The sequence below is a fragment of the Sphaeramia orbicularis genome, chromosome 7, assembly GCF_902148855.1.
Source record: "Sphaeramia orbicularis chromosome 7, fSphaOr1.1, whole genome shotgun sequence".
NCBI lineage: Eukaryota > Metazoa > Chordata > Actinopteri > Kurtiformes > Apogonidae > Sphaeramia > Sphaeramia orbicularis.
The window spans coordinates 32,884,248-32,905,279 of NC_043963.1; the positions used below are offsets into that span (position 1 = coordinate 32,884,248).

The following is a 21,032-nucleotide window of genomic DNA, read 5'->3' on the forward strand; positions in this document are numbered from 1 at the left end:
GGCATATTTCTGTAAAGCCAAAACACTGCGCAAAGAGCGAGAATTTCTACCCAGAAGAAACACTTCATTTTAAAAGTATGATCAACACAAATTTTGGGTGAATTTTGGCCTCTCTTTGGGTCAGTTTTGGCTACTTTTTGGTTGGATTATGGGGATTTGGGGCTTTTCTGGGACAATTATGGCTATATTTTGGAAGTCTGCAATTAGTTTGGGTGAATTTTGGCTTCCTTCTGGTTTGATTTTGGCTTGCCTATTTCAGGCCATTTAGGGCCCATACATCCGCCCAGAACTTTGCCAAAATGGCATGCCAGTTTTGGGCCAGATTTAAGCCATAATGATTTTGCTATCTGGTTGTTGCATCTGCTTTCATTTTCAGGTCTATAATAGCCTACAAAGTTCTCTGAAAACTGAACAAAAGCTCATTTGAGACGCTATATTCATATTCAGCAAGTCATGTTGCTCAGGGCAGATTGGTTTTTCCTCTGATCAGAAAGCTGAAACATGTATTGCTTTCATTTGGTCGATAGGGGGAAATAAAACACAGCGTGAGAAGATTAGGGCTTTTTTTTTCTATACTGGAGCGTTGTCAAATAAGCTGATCTGCAACTTAAAGTAGCGATTTACATATTTGCAATATTTATTTGTTTAAAATTGTGATTATATAGCTGAGGAAAAATCATGGGAAATTTAAAGAAGCCACAAAACCTTAAATCTTTACATGTGGAGACGAGTAAATAAGATGATAGTGAATCCTATGTTGCGTTATGTCTCCATATAAACCACAAAAAAACAAACTATACAATAAAAACACAGGGACTGGACGTGAATAAACACCAACTGGACGTCCGAAACAAAGAGGTTTATCCCACATTCAAGGGAACGCCTTTGTCCCCGCCCCTTAAGGATAAACCCAAATATGATTGGTCCGATCGCTACACTACGCCTCTCTGATTGGCTGAGAGCCTCGTCATTGAAGGTCTGTTGTTCGCCCTCGCCTCAGAGCAGGAGCGTCTGTGACAGTGGACTACACTGATTCATGCTGTCGTAGAGCCTCATTTCTTTCTTTCTTTTTTTTATGGGGATTTGTAGAATTTTAATGCGGCCAGAAAAGAGCGCATGAAGGTAGGCTATATTTAAAAAAAAAAAAAAAAAAAAAAAATGGAGTTCTTGCTTTTGTGAATAATCTGTAAATATTAAAGTCCATACAGGTCTGCTCCATCTAATATTTTTGCTCGTCTATGGGGCTTTGTCAGGTCTTGTTAAGTTAGACTTAACCCAAAACTGAGTAGTGCATGTGGTTTTAGCAGCTTTGTACAAAAAATGATTGTGGATGCATACAAAATAGGAGTGTTTGGACTGAGGTGTGTAATGTTGAGTTCATTTTCAGGCTAATGGGTGTGAGTTCTTCTGTGATATTGATGCCGCATTGATTTTTCCATTTTCATTGCTGGTAATCTATACAGATAATTGGTAATTGGATGTTTTTTTTTCTGGCGTGTTTGGCACTTGGTAATTTCATTTAACAATTGCAAGAAGGCAAATAAAGACTGTCCCTTCTGTCAAACAAAGGCCCAGAACGGCAGGTGGATCCTCTGCTCCACCATGGTCATTTCCCTGCCCCGAACACCCTGAGCAATCTATCCTGCACATTGAGCACAGTAGAAACAGGTCCTTCCATGCTTCTAGGCAAGGATAAGTTTAATTCAGTGTATGCAATATGAGAAGAATACCACTGGTAAAAGAGGACGAGATATAAGGAACAAAAAAACAATGAACTGTGTATTAATGTACAAGCTCAGATTACCACATGAACAGGCAAAGATGGGTGATACAGACACTGCTTTGACTCTGTTTTAGTTTGGACATCACATCTAAGATCAGGTGTGTCAAACTCATTTTAGTTCAGGGGCCATATACAGACTAATATGATCTAAAGTGGGTCGGACCGGTAAAATAATATATATATAATAGGATAAGAACTTATAAATAATGTCAACTCCAAAGGTTTCTCTATGTTTTCGAGTGAAAAAAGTAAAATTCCATGATGAAAATGTTTACACCTATGAACTGTACTTGAACATAACATGAACAAATATGAACCTGAAAATTCTTTAGAAAAAAAGTGCAATGTTAACAATATTGTGCCTCAATTGATCATTTATACATGTGCATCACAACTTAAAGATTTAATAACAAGTAAAATATTGTAAAAATTCCACATACTTCTCTTTAGACATTTCAGATTGTTCATATTTGTTCAGGTTATTCATATTTTTTGTTAAAGGATAGTCTGTAATTGTAATGTGTTTTTTTCAAATTTTACTTTTTTTTTTATACTAAAACAAAGAGGAAAATTGGCAGTTTTCATTATTTATAGGTTATTATGATAGTATTTTACCAGTCTGATCCACTTTAGATTGAACTGACCTAAAATGATTTGAAGATCCTTGATTATTAATGTCTTCAGTGTAATTTTTGTATTTCACAAATTCATCCCAGGACCCAGATTGGACCCTTTGGTGGGTCGGATTTGGCCCCCGGGCCGCTTGTTTGATACCTGTGTCTTAGATGGATCTACAGTGGCATGTGTTTGTTACCACCTAAAGTATCAGATGAGGATGGAAATCTGTAAAAAGAAAAAAAAAAAAAATCTGAAATGTGCTGCAGGGTGGGATTCAGCACTCTGGAGTGATGATTCCCATGGTGTGGTCATCTGTGGAATGCAGAATAGTTTTCCATGGATACTTATGTACAGATATTGGGTGACACACAGCAAGTTGGGCAACTTTGTAAGCAACTGAACTCCGTGAGAAATAAAATCAGAAGATCATAATTTTGATAAGAATATCATGCAAAAGGGTAGGGTTAAGGAATACTAGTAACCTCACTTGTAATACATATCATGCATTTATCCAGTAAATAACGACTGATTCACACTTATGCTGTGCAGTGAATGTGCGGTGAGCCACAGAATGCACAGAGGAATTTGTGAAAGAGAGAGTGAATGTTCCGGGCCACTGCAGAAAGAAAGTAAACAGTACACTTGAGATTCAACTTTTGTTGGCAGTGAACAGGACAGGCAAGATATTATGCAGACAAGTAAATGATAAAAGGAAAAAACTGAGTAAATGACTGGATTAAGTCCATTATATTCAGTAGATGTCAACCCAACTGCAAACCAATGGTAGATTTTACCCTCATAAATGAATGTGTGTTCATCCCTGCACTACAGTAGCTCCAGTATGTTATAGCAAGTAACATTTTGACACTTAATGTTAGTGTCTGCTTTAATTTGACACCTATCTGTAGGTTTTGGAGCCAATTTACAGTGTGATATCCTGCTATGAGCCTCAATGTCTGGTTTCATGTTATTTATTCATGGTGTATGACAGAAAACAACATGAGGACAGGCTGATCGTTACTGCTTGTGCGTCACAGTTTGCACATACCGTGTCAAACACATGATTAACACTCTATGCTGTGATGCACTATAACAAGACAGTGATTGTGATCTAAATGTGCCTTCACCCCTAATTCAAAAGATGAAGTCAGTCATGAGATGAGTGTTTTGGCTTTCTGGTAATTCTGAGGATGATGATGTCAACTTTGTGAGGTGGGTTGTGTCTGGACCCTATGACTAGACTGGACGTGGATGATGATTCACAGGATGTAGTGTGTAGAGCACAGAATTGGTCAATCTGTAATAGTTTAAAGGACATTTATATTCACAACAAATACCAAATTTTGGTATTCGGAGCAGAGCAGACTTTCCACAGTGGACAGTTATGCCTGAATAGACAACTGTCCTCAGTTCCTCAGCAACTTAATATGCACATATGCTAATTACTTCCTGTTTATAACCCTGAGCACAACCCAGCGAGGCCACAGATGGGAATCCAAGTCCTATCCTATATCAGCGCTGATAAACTGCATCAAGACACATGTGTATTTCTAACACGCAGAGGCTTTTTTTTTTTTTTTTTAATCATTGTGTCAGTAGATCACCCAGATTGTATTATGTGTCATAGTTTCTGTTGTATTTTGTAAAGACACCATGTAATAAGCCACATATTGTATCGTACTTCTGTGACTACACCTGTGAAATAATCATCTTGGCCTCTTTCTTTAGGAGAAGATGAATGTGGAGGCTCTGAGCAGAGCAGAGCTGCTGACTCTCCTCAGTATCCTGGAGGGAGAACTGGAGGCCCAGGATGTAGTCATTCATGCCCTCCGGGTAAGTTGGCCACTACATCTGGAAGACAAAAATCCCAAATGAAAGACATCTCACCTTTATTTAAGATCCTGCTGCCCACTTTATTATCCTCCACTACAGTAGCTCCATTATGTTAGAGCAAATGATGTTATATTATCCTCAGTTTCCTGAGTGCTCTGACCAAAGGATCAATAAAGTTCTATTTAATCTAATCTAATTATTCCAGCATCCAGGAAGTGACAAGGGTTTGTAATATACTGTTACCCATGGAATACACTTTTCAGACACGTTCCTCTTTTTATTCCTGTTTATACACATCAGTAATCACCTTTGACCTTGCACAATGATTACATTCTGAGTTCCAGTTACACTTAATCTACCAAGAATAAATCATATTGTCACAAAAAGAGAAGAGGTACAAATATTCTATTCCAGCTTTATGCGCAATAGTGTAATTATTATTATAGTAAAACACTGTTACTACATAATATTAAGTGAAAACTGTAACTGTAGGTATCCTGAAGACATTCTAAAACACAAAATGTATCCTTGTCAGCATTAAATCCCCCAAAAGGATGTGGGCTAACAGGGAGGATTGTGTAAACAGGAAAAGGATAAAACACAGACAATGGTAAAAGAAATGGTTTCCAAGGCCATTCATTCCAATAAAACACCAATATCACTATTGGTCACTCTAGACTTTGGCCATGTTATCCATACATGCTTTTCAATTAGAACTTTTTTTTTTATGGTTTGTTTTACATTCCACAATGATTGCTCGGGAATTCATAGGTACATTGGTTATACATTAGTAATTTTACGTCACCATCAGTGCTCAATTTTGATTCAATATATGAAACAAAATTTACAATAAGTATGTTTATAGATACGTTTGGACTAGGAAGCTTATTATTGGTATTAATTATTTAAGGAGAAGGGGTGGGAGTTTATAAGTTATGCTTCTTCTCACTCCTTTTTGAATATGTATTATATGTCTTGTGTCTTAAGTTTGTGTTTGTTTATTAATTTTTCTTCTTTTTTGACTTTCATATTCGAAATAAATACATCAATCAATCAATCAATCAAACTCAAGTTGCTACCAAACGGAAATAAACTCTACCCATAGCAAAGCAGAAGAACTGCTGCGGCTGTTTAACACTTATCTTAAACTCAGCTGAAGTTTATCTGCTCTGGCAAATCACTTTCTAGCAGCTGGAATGGAAACGGAAAACCCTAATCTATCAAGATAATCAGAAAACATTTCACGCCTTCATTTTAACTGCAATTAATATTTTCTCACGGGTGTCCAGTATAACTCTTGTGTGTTTTGGGGACAGCTTATATCACTCCAGTGCACAGTGTGAACAGCTGCTATGGCCAAACAGGCTCACAATGCAGATGTCTATACAAAGCAACCATGACTTGTTCCCTTCATCTAACAACCCTCAGTTCTGTGCAGCCTGTTGTGCTTATATATATACAAACTAACTCCATGCTGGCATGTTGTGTTCAAGACTAGTCTAGTCAGCTGTTTTTCAGACACACTTTTGACTGAATGTGTGAAAATGAGATTGTGATAAGAACAGGCAGAAATCGTCAATGTCTTAAAGGAGTGACGTTTTGCTTTCTTTTTTTTTTTTTTTTTTTTTTCTTTTTTTTTTTACAATTTTATTTTTTTCTTATTTTTATCTGTACAATACAATCTCCTCAAGTTGAGGAGCAGGAAAAGAAACAAAAGAACAGAAAAACAAACAAATGAAAAGAGCATCCTGTGCTGGTGTCAGAATATTTTAAGGTCCCTTAATAGATACAGTTGTCCCTGAATGTTGCCCATTTGCCCAAGTTTTTCATAAGATATTTTCTTTTAACTTCAGTCTAAATGCAAGATGTTCCATGACAAGTATATCATCTATTATTGAAAGCCATTGTTTATAAGACGGAGCATCAGTTTTAATATTTTGCTTTTTTAAATAGAATTATGCATTTTAAAACATTTCCCTGTGGTCTACATAAACTGTAAATGCTATGCTTGGGTCTGAATTCTTCATTAATTCAACTCCACAGGTCCATCTTCAACCCTATTTCTGAGTAATGACGCCAGAAAGGTCGTTTTTAGTGTTGGCCCTTTAAATGCACATGAACCACTTCACACCCCACCCCCTCCAGGTTGTTGAGTGTGCTGCTCTGTCCTGTTCAACCAACAACTGAACATTTTAGGTAATCAACTCAAAGTTTGGACATATTTTCAGTGTGGACTACAACCGTTGCTGCTGATAAACAGTTATGACATACTTGGAGAAATGTTCATCAGAAGTCTTGACCTTATATGTGCAAATATCGTGATGTAACTAGTTATAGACGTAACAAATTAAGCAGGAATTAAAACAGGTTGTAGAAATCCACTAAATTTTTGCCTAAATGAATATAAAGATAGCTTTGCAGCACCTGGAGGGTTCAAATTCAAACTTTTGGAGCTATTAACATCCCCAAATACACAAATAAACGTACCAAAGACTAATAAAAGTGGGACCCCTTTAATGTTGATTCTTCAGCAAATGCAGCCAATTTTAGTGTCAGGATCTAAAGAGGAGCTTTTGTAACTACATCAGCTCAGATGCGTCTTTAGTGGCAGTTGTCCAGATTGGACACACGCAGGGTTTGACCCCAAACTCTGTGCACATGCTCAGTCTCTGGACAAATGTACAGCCGCCTTGTAGTCTGGGCTTCTTCTCGTGCTTTACTGATTTTGTTCCCTCTCACCCATTTCCTCCTCTTTACTTCCTCACATACAGCCACATTATGGGCGGTCTTTCATGTTTGACCATGGCCCGTGCCCTATCTGCCCACTCACTCTTGTGGTCTCTAGTGGGACAGTTAGAAGCTGCAGTGTTTATTGCGGAGAGGAAAGCAGGAGGCTCAAATCACTCACTTCCCTTGTTCCCACTCGGGGCCTGTACACCTTTTTTTTTTTTTTTTTTTAATGACTAGCCCATGTTTGGGATGATTGTGTGTACACATGTGGCTGCAAGGGGGGAGGGGGGTGTCACTGGGTGGTAGCAAGCTATCACAAAACTAATCTGTGCCAGTGCAATAATCTCTCTCTCTGTCTTGTCTGTATGTTTATTTATACATTGTGGTTTTGCTCAAGATTACACAAAAAGCTAAAAGTCTAATAGTGTTTTTCTGCTCTTCCCTCAGTGTTTTTACCAAATAACATTGTGTGCCAATAATGTTTACTTGCATGTGAGGGTGATTGAAAACTGCAAAGAGCCTCTCAAATCCTCTTTGCTCTTTTTTCAACATTAAATATTTTCCCCGCTCTGCAGTGAGTACTTGGGATGCCTGTAGGCTGCTGTGGACAACCACATTCAGGCTCTTTTTTTTTTAACCCTTTCTTTACTCACAACCTGTGAAAACTTGGAACTTTGTTTGCTTTCTCATTAAGATGGCGGCACCTGTAGGACGTGTCTCTACAGATTGTTGATTGGGTTTCAGGTTCTCATCACCATGGACGCAGATAAGCAGTTTTACTGGAGGGTACATTCTTGAGAACATGACATCAGAAACAGGTCCTGCCGTCCTGCAGGAGTGGCATATCTTTTGAGGTGATGATTGGCAATCTACAAGGGAACAAATGCTGTTATTATCTTCTCTCCGTCAGGCATAAATGGCATTGATTCAGACATTCAAGCACACTTAGCCTTCAGTTGTCTATAACACAAAGTAATCACCTAAAAAATCTAGTTAAAAAGGGTTGACTACAGCACCTGCACTGAAAATATTTGTCTATAATAGGGATTTAAATGTTTCTAACTCCAAATATGTACTTGTGTCATGAGTAAGGAAACACAGATCCCTATTCGACAAAGGATTGAGGTGTTTATGTTTACCTAAACCATTCAGATTTCTGTGGTTAAAGCAGTGTAGTCATTCTCAGCAGGGCCTGTTTTGTTTTACCTATGATATCATATCCTGTAATCCTAAAATGCTTTGTCTATTTTTGTAGGGTGACATGGTTTCCTGACTCCATAAACAATAGAGCCCTGGCAAGAGTGCACTGCTGCGATAAGATTGTATATTCTGTTACTCTACAAGAGATCATTGCCCAGTATGGCTATGTTGTCAAGATTAGGGGAAATTTGATGTTTTTTAAAAAAATGCAGAAACTACATAGATGGTGCCCTTAAAATAAAGGTAGTATCTAGTGTAACACTGTAATCCACACATGCAGTAGTGTGTGATGTCAGTGCATTTCTTCCATATCAACAGCTTGAGTCAGAGGCCTGAGAGAGTAAAGCTTCTTGACCTGAAAAACAACACTGAAGCACCTGCGCTTTCTTTGTTGCTTTTACTGAAATATTACCACTGAGGTTGAGAGGTGGAAGCTTCTGCTTTTTACTAGACTCTGGTCAAAGGAAATAGGGTTATATCTCTAATGGTAAACAACTCCACCCATGACTGTTTGCTCTCAACATAATATTTGCCCACTACAATAAAATTGTTATTAAGGTCAGGCTAAAAAAACAAACAGGCCGGTCTGTGATAACAGAAAAATCACTGCTTTCTCAGTGGCATGTTGTTGTCTTGCAACTGCACAAACCAGACAACCAGAGGCTATCAGTAAATCTCCCAGTCAAGTGTTATGTGCCTAATGACATATTGTACTTGTGTGACTAAAGGGTGAGGGCACCTGCTTCCAAGTTTCGTCACTAACCACAGATAACATGAGACAGTTAAACATTACTTGGAAGTTGTCTTATTGCACGGTCTGTAAAGTAAAGCAAGGTTTGTTTGGCGTCTGCCCAGTTATCTCAGTGCCATCTGTGGTTAATGTGTGGGTGGGAGGTGTGGAGGATACAGTTTAAGCCTTAAGCACACACCTTAGCTTACACTTCAGAAAGCATTTTCAGCCAACCCCCCCACTCCCTCTCTACCTCCCTGCTCTTGGGAGGACACAGTTTCTCTCAGAACACAAATATGTTGTGGGTTAGATAACCTATACAAGTTTTTCAAGTCTATTTTTATGCAATGCTAGTTATTAATAGTAGCAAAGTAAATATATAAGATTTGCTTATTGAGTTGTCTGTGTAAATATATGAAAACAGCTTCAACAAACCCTTCTACAGGGTGTCCCATAAGTCTCCATACATAGGAGACATAATACATTCCATACATATATGGTTCTAACATGTATTTCTTTATATTTCTTCTTTATAGTTCTTCAGCAGACACGCATTGAAATGTGTTCCCGACAAAATGGCAGTCATATAGAGCATATTATATAAATAAAAAGGGTTTACGTCAAGAAACGTTTATTTTCCTATGTATGGAGACTTATGGGACACCCTGTAGTAATGTATCAGCAGTAGGATCCTGCACCGGTTTGCCACATTTTCATCTGTGCTTGATGGTACAAAGTTGGACGTGGCACTGGAGGGCATTAAATACTGGTGCCTGCAGTGGTTTGGGCTGTTTCCTGTGCACCACCTCAGCGGAGTGGAATAAAACTTCATGGTATTTTTTGCGCTGAAAACCTAGGAGGACAATACTGCAGAATCAGATCCAGTCATAGTGTTGTTTAGTTAATGATTATGTTGTCGCATGACACTACATTGTTGGTTCTCAGCCAAAAAAACAAAGGCGTTTGTACTGTTCAGATGGCAGATGATAGGAGAAGAGACATACTTTTGTTCTAGTTTAATGCATGGGTGTTGTGTAGAGTTTGTCTCAGTGGAATAAATAAGTGACTTCGTAGAATCAGGGTTAACCAGCACTGCTTATTCAGGTGTGACAAGCTGACAGGCCTGCTGGTCCATTGGCTATGTTATCATAAATCCTCCTCATTAAATAATGCAGAGTAGTTGTCCTGTCTTCAACAGAAAATAAAATAAATTTAGGTCAGGGAGAGAAATCTGAACAGGATCTAACACTGGAGGGTTGACAGCTGACCTACTGCCTTCCTTTGGACTACTTGTTCTTTGCTTAATGTGAATCATCTTCAGCCTGGATGATTTTTTTTTCAGTCTCTTTTGAGCAATTACTTAACACCTGCTTGTACAGAAAGTTTGGACTTTACATTAAATAAACTACTGTTGAGGTGAAAATGTACAGAGAACTGAAAAACAACCAAGCAGAGCCACAGGGTGTTTGTGTTTTTTTAAGTTTTATATAGAAATTAAGATGTCCCAACAACCAACCATGGTGTATTGTCCTTTCTGTTGTTGTCGTGGAAACATTGCTTGCAACAAGACTCTTAAGTTTTAGTTGCATGAAAGAGGCTTTTCATATCTGACAGGTCTGGTCCTGCTGTCCCTTTGTGTCTCTGTGTGTCTGTCTATAACTGTCGAGCTACTGAGAAGCAAACTAATTCACCAGGAATGCGTACATTTCCCATAACCCCCACTGCAAAGCTTTTGGACTTGAGACGTTACCCTGGAGACAGCTGTTTATGCTAAGAACCTTATGCAGCGTGGTGCAGATAGTCTCAGTCGAGCATGTCCGTTGCACACTTTAGACACACACATAAAGACATACACATGCTTATCAATGCTCTCTTTTTCTTTTTTTCTTTTTTTTTGCACTTCTTCCTTTTAGCCACAACATAATTTAGAATTGAGCCTAACAGCTAAATGTGCATTAGTAACAGGAGATATGAACCTGATCAAGTGCAGAGCTGTAATGTTGTCCCTGCCAGCTGCTGGGTTCATTGTGTGATGGTCATTATAGAGGCTCATGATAGAAACATTACTCCCTGCCTCTTTTCAGCTCACACAAGGGCATGATTGTGCCTTAGAGCTGCAGGTAACCGACTGACAGAGCATTTAACCAGGTGAAAAGAGTCAGGTTGTCTTTCACAACTCATTTCAGCTGCAGGAACTCATTAGAGAATAGATGCTGTTGAAGAAAAGCAGGGAAAAAAACAGCACCCACATTTTAAGAACTTAACTTGTTGTGTGGAGAAGGGGTGGGATTAAATAAGTTATACTTCCTCCCACTCCTTTTCGAATGTGCAGATGAAGTCATGTAAATCTATAAGTTTTGTTTTTGTTTTTTTTTGTTTTCTTCCATAACTTCTTACTACCTGTTTTATTCTAAGGACTAAGAAAGATTACTTTGTCTTGTTGCATATTCGAAGTAAACTAAACTAAAAAGAAAAACAAACTTGTGCAAAATATGTAAAGGCACTCATATGTTTTATTGCAAATTCTAAAAACCCAACTGTAATAGTAAAATGTCACAGTATTAGAAAATTTCCTCCTACAGCTTAGTTGCAGAGAAACTTTAGGGAAGCACTGAAGGTTTGCAGCAGAGATGGTTTACTTGTTGTTCCCTCTCATAAAGGAAACCACACTCTGTCATTATGATCAGGGCTATCCCAAGAAAACCATGTGAGCTCAGGCCCTGGGCTAGGACCGCTACACACACACACACACACACACACACACACACACACACACACACACACACACACACACACACACACACACACACACACACACACACACACACACACACACACACACACACACACACACGCAGTCCAATCTCAGCCCAGCCCTTAATGGTCTGTTTAAACAGTTATTTAACTCCCGAAGCCACACTACTGTCTCCTCGCCTACATAAAAACACACGCACAAAGCTTCAGAAAAACTTACACACCGTAGCTTACACACAGAATCGCTTTCCCAAATACATCCAGGAGGAAGAGAGACATAGTTAGCTGTACACTTGCACCCACTCTCATATTGAAGCCTTCTGGGTCAGACACTGAGACAATGCCTGAGACTGAAGGCATTGAGACAGTGTCTTTGTGTGAGTCCTGTAATCTCTTCACTGAGGGTCACATTCTTTGTTCAGCCATAGAAAGAGCCTCCAATACAGCCTCCTTACTGATGCCCTCAGGGTTTGCACATGTGTGTGTGTGTGTGTTTGTGTGCACAGTCTAAGAGGGTGTGAGAAACAGAGGATGACAGAAAGGCGGAAGTAAAGACAGGCATTTTCTGAGAAATGATGAACAGGCAGAGGAATGCAGTGCCATGCGTGTTTGGGCAGGGGCCGACGGGGGCCAGAGGACCGGGGTATCGGTTGAGGACTGCATGAGGGGAGACAGTGATGAGTGTCCTAAAGGCATGTGGAATGGACTCACTGGCATGTGCTTACATCACCAGCACTGCCAGCTGACCCCGCATGCCGCTGGTGCCCGGCCTTACGCGCCTTACGTATGTAGCTAATGAGACCTCCTAGTGATATCAGGGTGATTCTGGGTAATGGGGTCTTATTACATTCCGTTTAATTTATTTGTCACAAAACCTGTTTCACTCACTTAAGTTTGACTCATTTGAGGTAAAGACAAATTGCCTTTGCTGCTAGTGTAAGTTCCACACTTCTGGATCATGTATACAACCCCACATGAACAAGAGTAGGTATAATTTAACCACTTCATTACAAATGGCTCTGTATGTGTCAAATTTCGTGGCCCGGTCCTTCACCCCTGGCTGTCCCTTGGGAGGAATTAACATTTGCCCCTGGTGGGGGTTGGACAGCCGTACCCCTCACCTCTTTGTGTTTGGGTTGAGAGGAAGGACCATCTGCTTGTGCTCACACTGACAATAACATCACTCCACGCAGATTTCCTGTACACACACACACACACACACACACACACGCACACACTTTTCTCTCTCATTCAGTGAACATGCGATCGCCTTATGAATATGTTTCTGATGAGTTAATGTGTGTTTTTTTGGTCCTGTGTTATCTTCTTACACATTTTTCCTGTGTGGTTAAGTAGAGTAGATACATCATTCAATCAGATCCATTTAGGAGTGTGTTTTCTGCTCAGTCAGGACTCTGTGCCACTGAATATTCTGAATATGTCTTCCTCCTGTAGCCTACAACCATAAATTCAGAGCATATCCTCCTTTTTATATGTCTTGACCTTTCCTCGTCACAGGTTTGCCAGGGACAAAGGTCCCACTTACTGATATACTGTGTGAAAATTATGAAATAAAAACATTTTATTGCTCTTAATCTGATGTTTTCTCACATTTTAACAAACTCTAATATGAGTCATTACTCACTTCATGGAGATAATATGCAAAAAAAACATCTTTTTGTTGTTAATTACAGTCTAATAACGGTAACAAGCAGTTGATTTATACTCAAACATGTTAGATCAGGTTTATCAAGAACAGCAAAGTTACAGTAATCTTATCAGTTGTGGTGTATGGGATGATGCCTGTGTTGGCAGATATGAAACTAAAACAAAATCCATGAATATACAAGAGATCAGCTGTAGAATAATTGTCCACTGTAGTGACCACTATGCATGAAAGGGTTAAGGGTTAATGTATGTTGTTTGTTTTGTACATAGGCTCAGCACAGGGATGCATTCGTCCAAGAGCGCTATGGCCAGTATGACCTCAGCGATCCCTTCCTGGCTCTGCAAAGGGACAGTGAAGCAGTGGAACGTCAGAACAGCCTCAGCCAGCCTCACACTCACCTGCAGGGACGGGCAGTGGGTCCGAACCCTCTGGCTGTGCTGAAGCTGGTCATGGCTCACTGCAAGAAGATGCAGGAGAGGATGATGGGACAGCTGGCAGCTGCTGAGAGCAGACACAGGCGGGTAAGAGTCAGTACTTTCATTGTCATAAACACACACACACACACACACAGTCACATTGTGATGTCCAGCTCACTTGTCTGGAGTTTAGATGTGTGTATGTGTGTGAGACAGTGTTGCAACCACCCAACTATCAAGCTACTGTCACATCGGGGCTCACACTTCTCTGCACAATAGGCTTGTTGTACTTGTGTATCAATTTGTCTGCATGTTTCTGCCACTCTAGACATGGCTTAGGGGAGTATGGCAGGCAGACAGCCGCACCCAAGGCTTAGAGGGTTGATATGGAGCTCAGCAAAGTTCAAAGTCTGGGGTGGGAGTATAATGCATTGGAATAAATCCATCGGAATGAGCCTCAGTTGATGAAGTTCTTGAAAACTATTAAAACACATTGATAGACACAGTAATAATGCAAGATATGGTTATATGGGGTGTTTTATGTTACCTTTACCAAAAATGAATGATTTAAAGAATTGTACAGTGTATGGCTGTGGTAACCTGGAACAACCCACCACCATATCCACCTGAGACACAGTAATGTATTTTAGTCCTCTGTAGTGGACAAGAGTTTCACAGCTTTATTTATTTTAACCCATAAAGACCCAAACATCTACCATCTACTAAAATCATCACTGATCTAAACTGTTTAATACCTGTTGATCCACTAATCCTATCGATACATGTTAATAATTGGTGTAAAATATAGTTATTCATCTTTTCATAATCATCAGATATGACCCATTTGGACGTTCAGAGGCTCCGTAGTGAACGTAGAAACACCGTCATCTTCTACAACATTGATTCACCAGTAAAATCCATGGAGTTGGATCAATAACAGTGGATGGAGACACTTGTTTTATGTTCAGTTAGTGATAGATTTGACAGAAAAATTCACTTTTTTCTTCAGTTTTCTTGATTTTTGATATAATAATCCTCAACTTTATTCTGACCTTATATGAACATCTAACTGTTTAGTACATTAAATATCGGAAAATACCTGATTTTCAGAAAATACAGAAGATAATATTACAATAAATGATGATAAACAACTTAAGGATGGTTAAATATAGAGAAAAATTCATTTTGGAATTGCAACAAATGTCACACTGGGTCCTTATGGATTAAAAAAAAAAGGTCCACGGCAAAGAAAATTCCATACAAATAAATAGAATATCTAAATATAATATAATATAAATAAATAATATATCTGAAATGAGCTGTTGCATTATGGTGTTCCCAATCACGGCAATTATTTAATGTGAAAAAGCCCAAACTTTTAGTTACTGGGTCCCAGGAATATATTTAACTCAGTTTAGAAGCAAGAACAGCAGAATGGCCTGTTTTTCAGGAAGAAATCAGTTTAAGCCACATATGACCATGATGGAAAAATGATTTTTTTTTATTGTCGATGACGAGATATTTGAATGTCTTGTTTAATTTTTTTATTGGTGTGTGAACTAAACATTGGATTTTTTTCATTCTTTGTCAGTTGTTGTCAGTGATCTTTGAATGTTTCGCTTGTTTTTGTGTTGATCCCAGGAAGAATAGCTGTTACCGCAATAATAACTTATGGTGATCCTATGTAAATAAATTAATAAAATAAACATTGTATTCCAGACGATGTTCTGTTATGCAGAATGATGAACACAGTTAGAAGATGCATAGTGGCAACACATGATCGTTTATCATTCTAAGCGTGAAAAGATGTAAAATCCTGTGCTTGATAAAGACATTTTATGTATCATGTCATCTGTTTTATTTGGCTGCATATTTCACAGATGATAGCTGATCTGGAGGAGGAAAAACGGCGCCATGCTCAGTGCTCTGCCAGAAATGATGATGATGTCACCTTCATGTTGCAAAGAGAAAGAGACAATCTGCTGCAACAGGTATGTACTGACATGAAAAGAGATAATGGTCCAAATGATTCAAACTGTTGTATTATTATTATGTTATTGATTGTATTTGTATGTGTACAGTAGTGAGGATGGCAAACTCACAGTAAACTCACAGTGAAAGATCAGCTCATGTGGTAGAAGAGATTTTTTTCCCTTTCTTTCCCTCTGTATCCTTTTATTATACCTCTGTGCCAACCACAGCTATGGCCAGGGGCGTTAATTTTTTGGGTTGTCCGTCCCATTCTGGTGGATGCAATATCTCAGGAATGTTATGAGGGAATTTAATTAAATTTGGAGCTGGGAGTTATAGATGAAATCATTAGGGTTTTCTGGTCAGACGTCAAAAGGACAAGGTCACTGTGGCTCAATTAGGATAGACGTACGAAATTTGGGGCCAGGTTTCCTTTTTTCCTGTTTTGCACCACTCTCATTTGCCATTAAAACCACTGTTGCAATTCCATTACAGAGGAGAGGAAGGTATTTAAATGAGCGCGTAACATGATTTATTGAGATTATTATTGCAGTTGTTGATTTAAGTCAATTGTGGTATTATTTTACACCAAAAAAAGTATGTCTTTACCCATTTGGAGCTGATTTGACTATAACACTTATGGACCAATGAGGGTCCATAAAAGAGACCTTAATCTGCGCATTTATTTCTAATGACAGAGAAAGATGTTAACGGTGAAACAGTCCATGTTTTTACATGCGTCGCTCCTGGTTTAGAGAACATTACAAGAAAAAAACCACTGACATAAAGTTATCAATCTTAAGGAGGTTCAACAAGAAGTCAAGGAAAGGTTTAACTTTGACAGAAAGTGCTAAAATTTTGTACAAAACAAAAATATATATATATATTTTTCAAGAGTAATTTCCAAGTTTTTTCCTGTTTCTGCAGTTGATACAGATAGTGCACATTTCCTTTGTCTTATTGTGTAAAAAGAACAAAACAGAAATTATAGCCTACCCATGATATAGAAGAAATATAGGCTCAGGTTTGATGATTAATCATAAAAGCAGTGGACTCTTAAAAATGTCATTTCTCTGCATGTTTACGGTGCTTTCGTGTTTAATTTCCTCTGTGAAATGAACTTCCCCCTCCTGTATCACAATGGTGATACTGATACCTCTTTACAAACAGGCTAGACTTTACCATTTTAAAGCATTTAATTGCCTATTTTAGATTAAGCTACATTCATCTACTAACCCTACCAGTTCTTTTGCAGAAAACTCCCTCTGCTGTCTGTGCTTGGTCTGTGTTGTTGTTTCATGAGACAGAAGCACATACATAAAACCTACAACTGTGCTTGTTAAGTCAATAGAACAACTATGCCCTGATTAAATGTGTCTATATGTAATCTGCTCTGTTCACTGGCACTGGTATCTGTAAAGTAGCAGCAGGTCATTATTGAAATGAACTGGCTGCATCAGTGCTCATCATTATTTGTACTGTTTGTAGATCTTCTGTGAAAACTGGCTGTTCCCTTCTGCAGTGTTTCTGGATTGCAACCTCACACATTTTTTACAGCGTTTGTAAACCTGGCACTTGAAGTTCAGAAGGTCAAAGGTCAACACTGTGCCATTAATAAACACCATAACTCAGGAACAGAAGGGAAGAATGTGACCATATTTCACATTTGGTCAGATGCGGAATTGGTAACACAAATCTTTAACATCCACATTTTAGAATTCATAGCAGCCATATTGGAAGTATTATCTCTGGTTATGGCTATATCTTTGTGTTCCGTCAGAAACAGCTTTATTGACCAAACATTGGGACGGTCAGTCTGAATTTCACTGTGTGGACAGACGTGGATGTAAACTGACACTTGACTGCTTGGTGGAGGAATTCAACCTTTAGGCAGTAAATCTAGTATACCTGACTGCTGTGATTTAAAACCCAGAGAAAGAGTAGGGAAGCATCAGTGGAGCTCCATTGTGTGACTCAGCAGGGAGGAGAGGGCTCGGACTATGAAAGTACACACAACTCACATGAACCATGCGCACAAGTACAGGGCTGTTCCATAGGAAACAGAGGAGGAAGAGTCCATTGTTCAGTTGTCCAGCAGCCATGGGGCGTTATGGCCTCAGGAAACGTGAGATAATGGATGTCCATGACTAATGTAAGGTCAGCCTGCGCACACACACTGTGAACACTCCATGAGGCACTATACAAACTTTGTGCAGGAGCCTTATGTAAGAGTCTTCCTGAGTGTCTCCCAGTCTTCCTCAAGCTTTCCTGCCTGTGTTGTTGTTGTACAGTAATCACACACACTGAACTACATTTCATCACCTCCCATTTCCATCTATCAAAGCCTTTTAAGCAGCGTAGTTACCCCGTAATAACCTCATGATAAACAGACCTTTCCCATAAGCAAGCAAATAATTCTTTAAGATGACACAAGGAACAACTGCTTCCTGCTGAGTAAAAAATGCACACCACACTTCTTTTCTTAATTTAGTATGACCCACGTGGATGTCTGTGTGTGTGTCAACAAACTTGGGAGATAAAAATTACAGACTATCATTTAAATCCAACTCTTTTCCTGCCAATATCTTACTTTGAATGTGCCGCTGAAATGGAAAATCAATGGGATGAGATGCTGTACCACGTCCAAAGTGTACCCCACCTTCGCCTGTAGGTAGCTGGGATAGGCTCCAGCACCCCATGACCCTCTCAAGGACAAAACTTTTCAGAAGATGAATGAATGAATGAGATGCTGTACCATACAGTTTATAGGCAAGTAGTGTTTAATGTTGATTTTTGTTCATTTGAGCCTGTATAATATCTACAGTTGACTTTATTAGAAAGTTGTTAGATTCATCTGAATGTTCACTGCCATCTTATACAGGTATAGTTTTCAATACATTTCATAAAAACAGATGTTTTAACGTTTTAACAGAAAAGAGCAATTTCTTTTTCAGCATTAGCCATGTCTGCCTCCTTGTGGTCAAACTGTGAAAAACTGCCTGACATTAGCATGTCTCTCTCTTCTCTGTCTCTGTCTAGTTGGAAATGGAGCGTGCAACTGTGCAGAGGTTAGAGAAGGAACAGGTCCAGACAATGAGCCAGGCAGAGGAGTCATTGTCTGAGCAGCAGCAGCTCTACTCCACTCTGACTCTGGAGCTCCAGAAAGCCAGCAGCCAAGCACAAGAGGAGGCTCAAAAGGTCTCGCAGCTCCGCGCCAGGCTCCAAGAAGAAACCTGTGCTCTGGATAAGCTCCAGAGTGTTCTTGAAGAGGAGAAGAACCGGGCAGCCCAGCTAGAGGCCAGCTCGGAGAGACAGCTGGCTGAGTTTGATACAGAACGAGAGCAGATGAAAGCCAAAATCAGCAAAGAAATGGAGAGGAGTAGGGAGCTGGAGAGGCAGGTGGAGGAGCTGAAGAGGAGGCTGGCTACCAGTGGAGAATGTAAACATGAAGCAAATGAGGCTGTCACAGAGGTGAAAGAGTCACCTTCTAAAGTGATGGTTGAGTCCACCTCTGTTCAGACTGAGCCTGATGGGAAGATCACACCTAAAGCAGCCTCTCTGTCAAAGGTCAACGGTCTTCACACACTCAAAGAAGCAGAAACAACAGCACAAGAAAATGGAGCGATGGTGGAAAATGGAGCAGCTTTGCATTCTACTCATCCTCACCCTCACCCTCATCCTCACTCTCCCTCCAGTACAGCCTCTTCATCACTGTCCTCCTCCCCCATTTCCTCCCCAGTTCTTGTCAAGCGTCTTGGTAGTCCAGGCTTCCATCAGTCCTCTTACCAGGCCGGAGTCAACCAGCGCTTCCAGGCTGCACGACACAAATTCCAGACCCAGGCTGAGCTGGAGCAACAGCATGGCAGTGGAGGTCCTTTGTCTCCCAGGGACCTCTCCCCCACCACCTCCTCTATTCCTCCCCCACCAGAGAACAGCACAGCGAAGCAGCTGGCCCGCAACACTGTCACTCAGGTGCTGTCCAGGTTCACTAGCCAACAGGCCGGGGTCAAGCTGGCACCCATCAGCAGCTCTCCATTTGGTACAGATTACCGCAGTCTAGCAGCATCCCCTCCTGGAGGGAGGTCACCGTCTTCGGGGCCTTTATCTCCAGGGATCCGCTCCCCACTCACTCCGCGCTCTGAGCGGACCCACCCTCCCCCTCCAGTACCCCCTAAAAAGCCAGGCATGAGTCCAACTCCAGGTTCCCCGAGTCACTCTGTCCGGACCATGCTCTTCCCAGAGGTGACTGGGAACTGTGGGCACAGTGGACAGGAAGGAGCCAAGGAGCCAGACCTGGTTCTATCATCCAGCAGCTAACAGTTACAACAATACAGACCAGATGTCCACAGTTACTGTAATTGTTTAATGACACTAGCCCCTAAACCCACTTGTAGCAGTCATATTTAGATATGTAGAAAACAATTAAACACCGCAAAGCTAGACAGTCACATTTAAGACCACACTCCACAATCTCAAATTACTATTTAAAATAATTCAATATTTCTTTGACACACATTCCCATCTTCATGTCTCTAGAGATTTTTTAATCTTAAAATTTCAGAAAGAATCCATGTATCACTGACAGTATACTTCCCTTCAAAGCTCAATGTTTACTGTTCGACTCCATAGAGAAGTCATTAGTAAGACACAAAACTATAGTAGGTGAGTAAAAAAAATGAGGATAACAAATGTTTTGTGCACCAGTCCACATTCAATAGTGAATATGTAGTATCTTGAATTATTCATCTGCAGTTGTTTTTGGATGTGGTCCATGAAAACAGTACTGTATAAAAGACTAAAGAACTGAAAATAAAGATCACATGCATGTGCAGTTTTGTCTGCTATACTTGTCACAAATACACTGTAAAGGGAAAGCACACTTTGCACTACATTAATGTAAGATACTGTATGTCTACAGTTTCAGATTTGTTTTTTTTATTCAGGGAAGGTTAAAAACTGTTCCATCCAAACCAAGAGGGACCATGTGTCATGTTTACGACAACGACTCTTTGGGATATTCCATCCATGAACATAATGGAGACTTAAGAATCTTGCTACTGTATCTTTTCATATTATCTGTCAAATAATTTACTTAGTATTGTGTTTTAGATGGCTATTTTACATTGGCTAACTGTCTTTAAATACCATGGAATAATTGTAAGAAATGTATATTTAAGTCAATCATACAATGTTTGTTTATGGGACAATTTCTCCCAGCTGTCTCTTACTAACTTTGCATAACACTTCTACAAACTAGTGCTATTTTAAATAAATTGCCTCTGCCTTAAAACTTGAGTGTTTTCTGCTGAATCACATCCGATACTTGGT

The 21,032-nt window shown here is 39.7% G+C and overlaps 1 protein-coding gene across 1 annotated transcript; it reads left to right on the top strand.

Moving 5' to 3' along the window:
- The first annotated feature begins 999 nt into the window (after nt 1-999).
- On the top strand, nt 1,000-20,380 carry cttnbp2nlb (CTTNBP2 N-terminal like b). The gene is made up of 5 exons (XM_030138719.1): nt 1,000-1,122; nt 4,130-4,234; nt 13,587-13,838; nt 15,614-15,724; nt 18,744-20,380. The coding sequence occupies exons 1-5, from the start codon at nt 1,117-1,119 to the stop codon at nt 20,019-20,021; spliced, it is 1,752 nt and encodes a 583-aa protein (XP_029994579.1). The 5' UTR covers nt 1,000-1,116; the 3' UTR covers nt 20,022-20,380.
- The last annotated feature ends 652 nt before the right edge of the window (nt 20,381-21,032 follow it).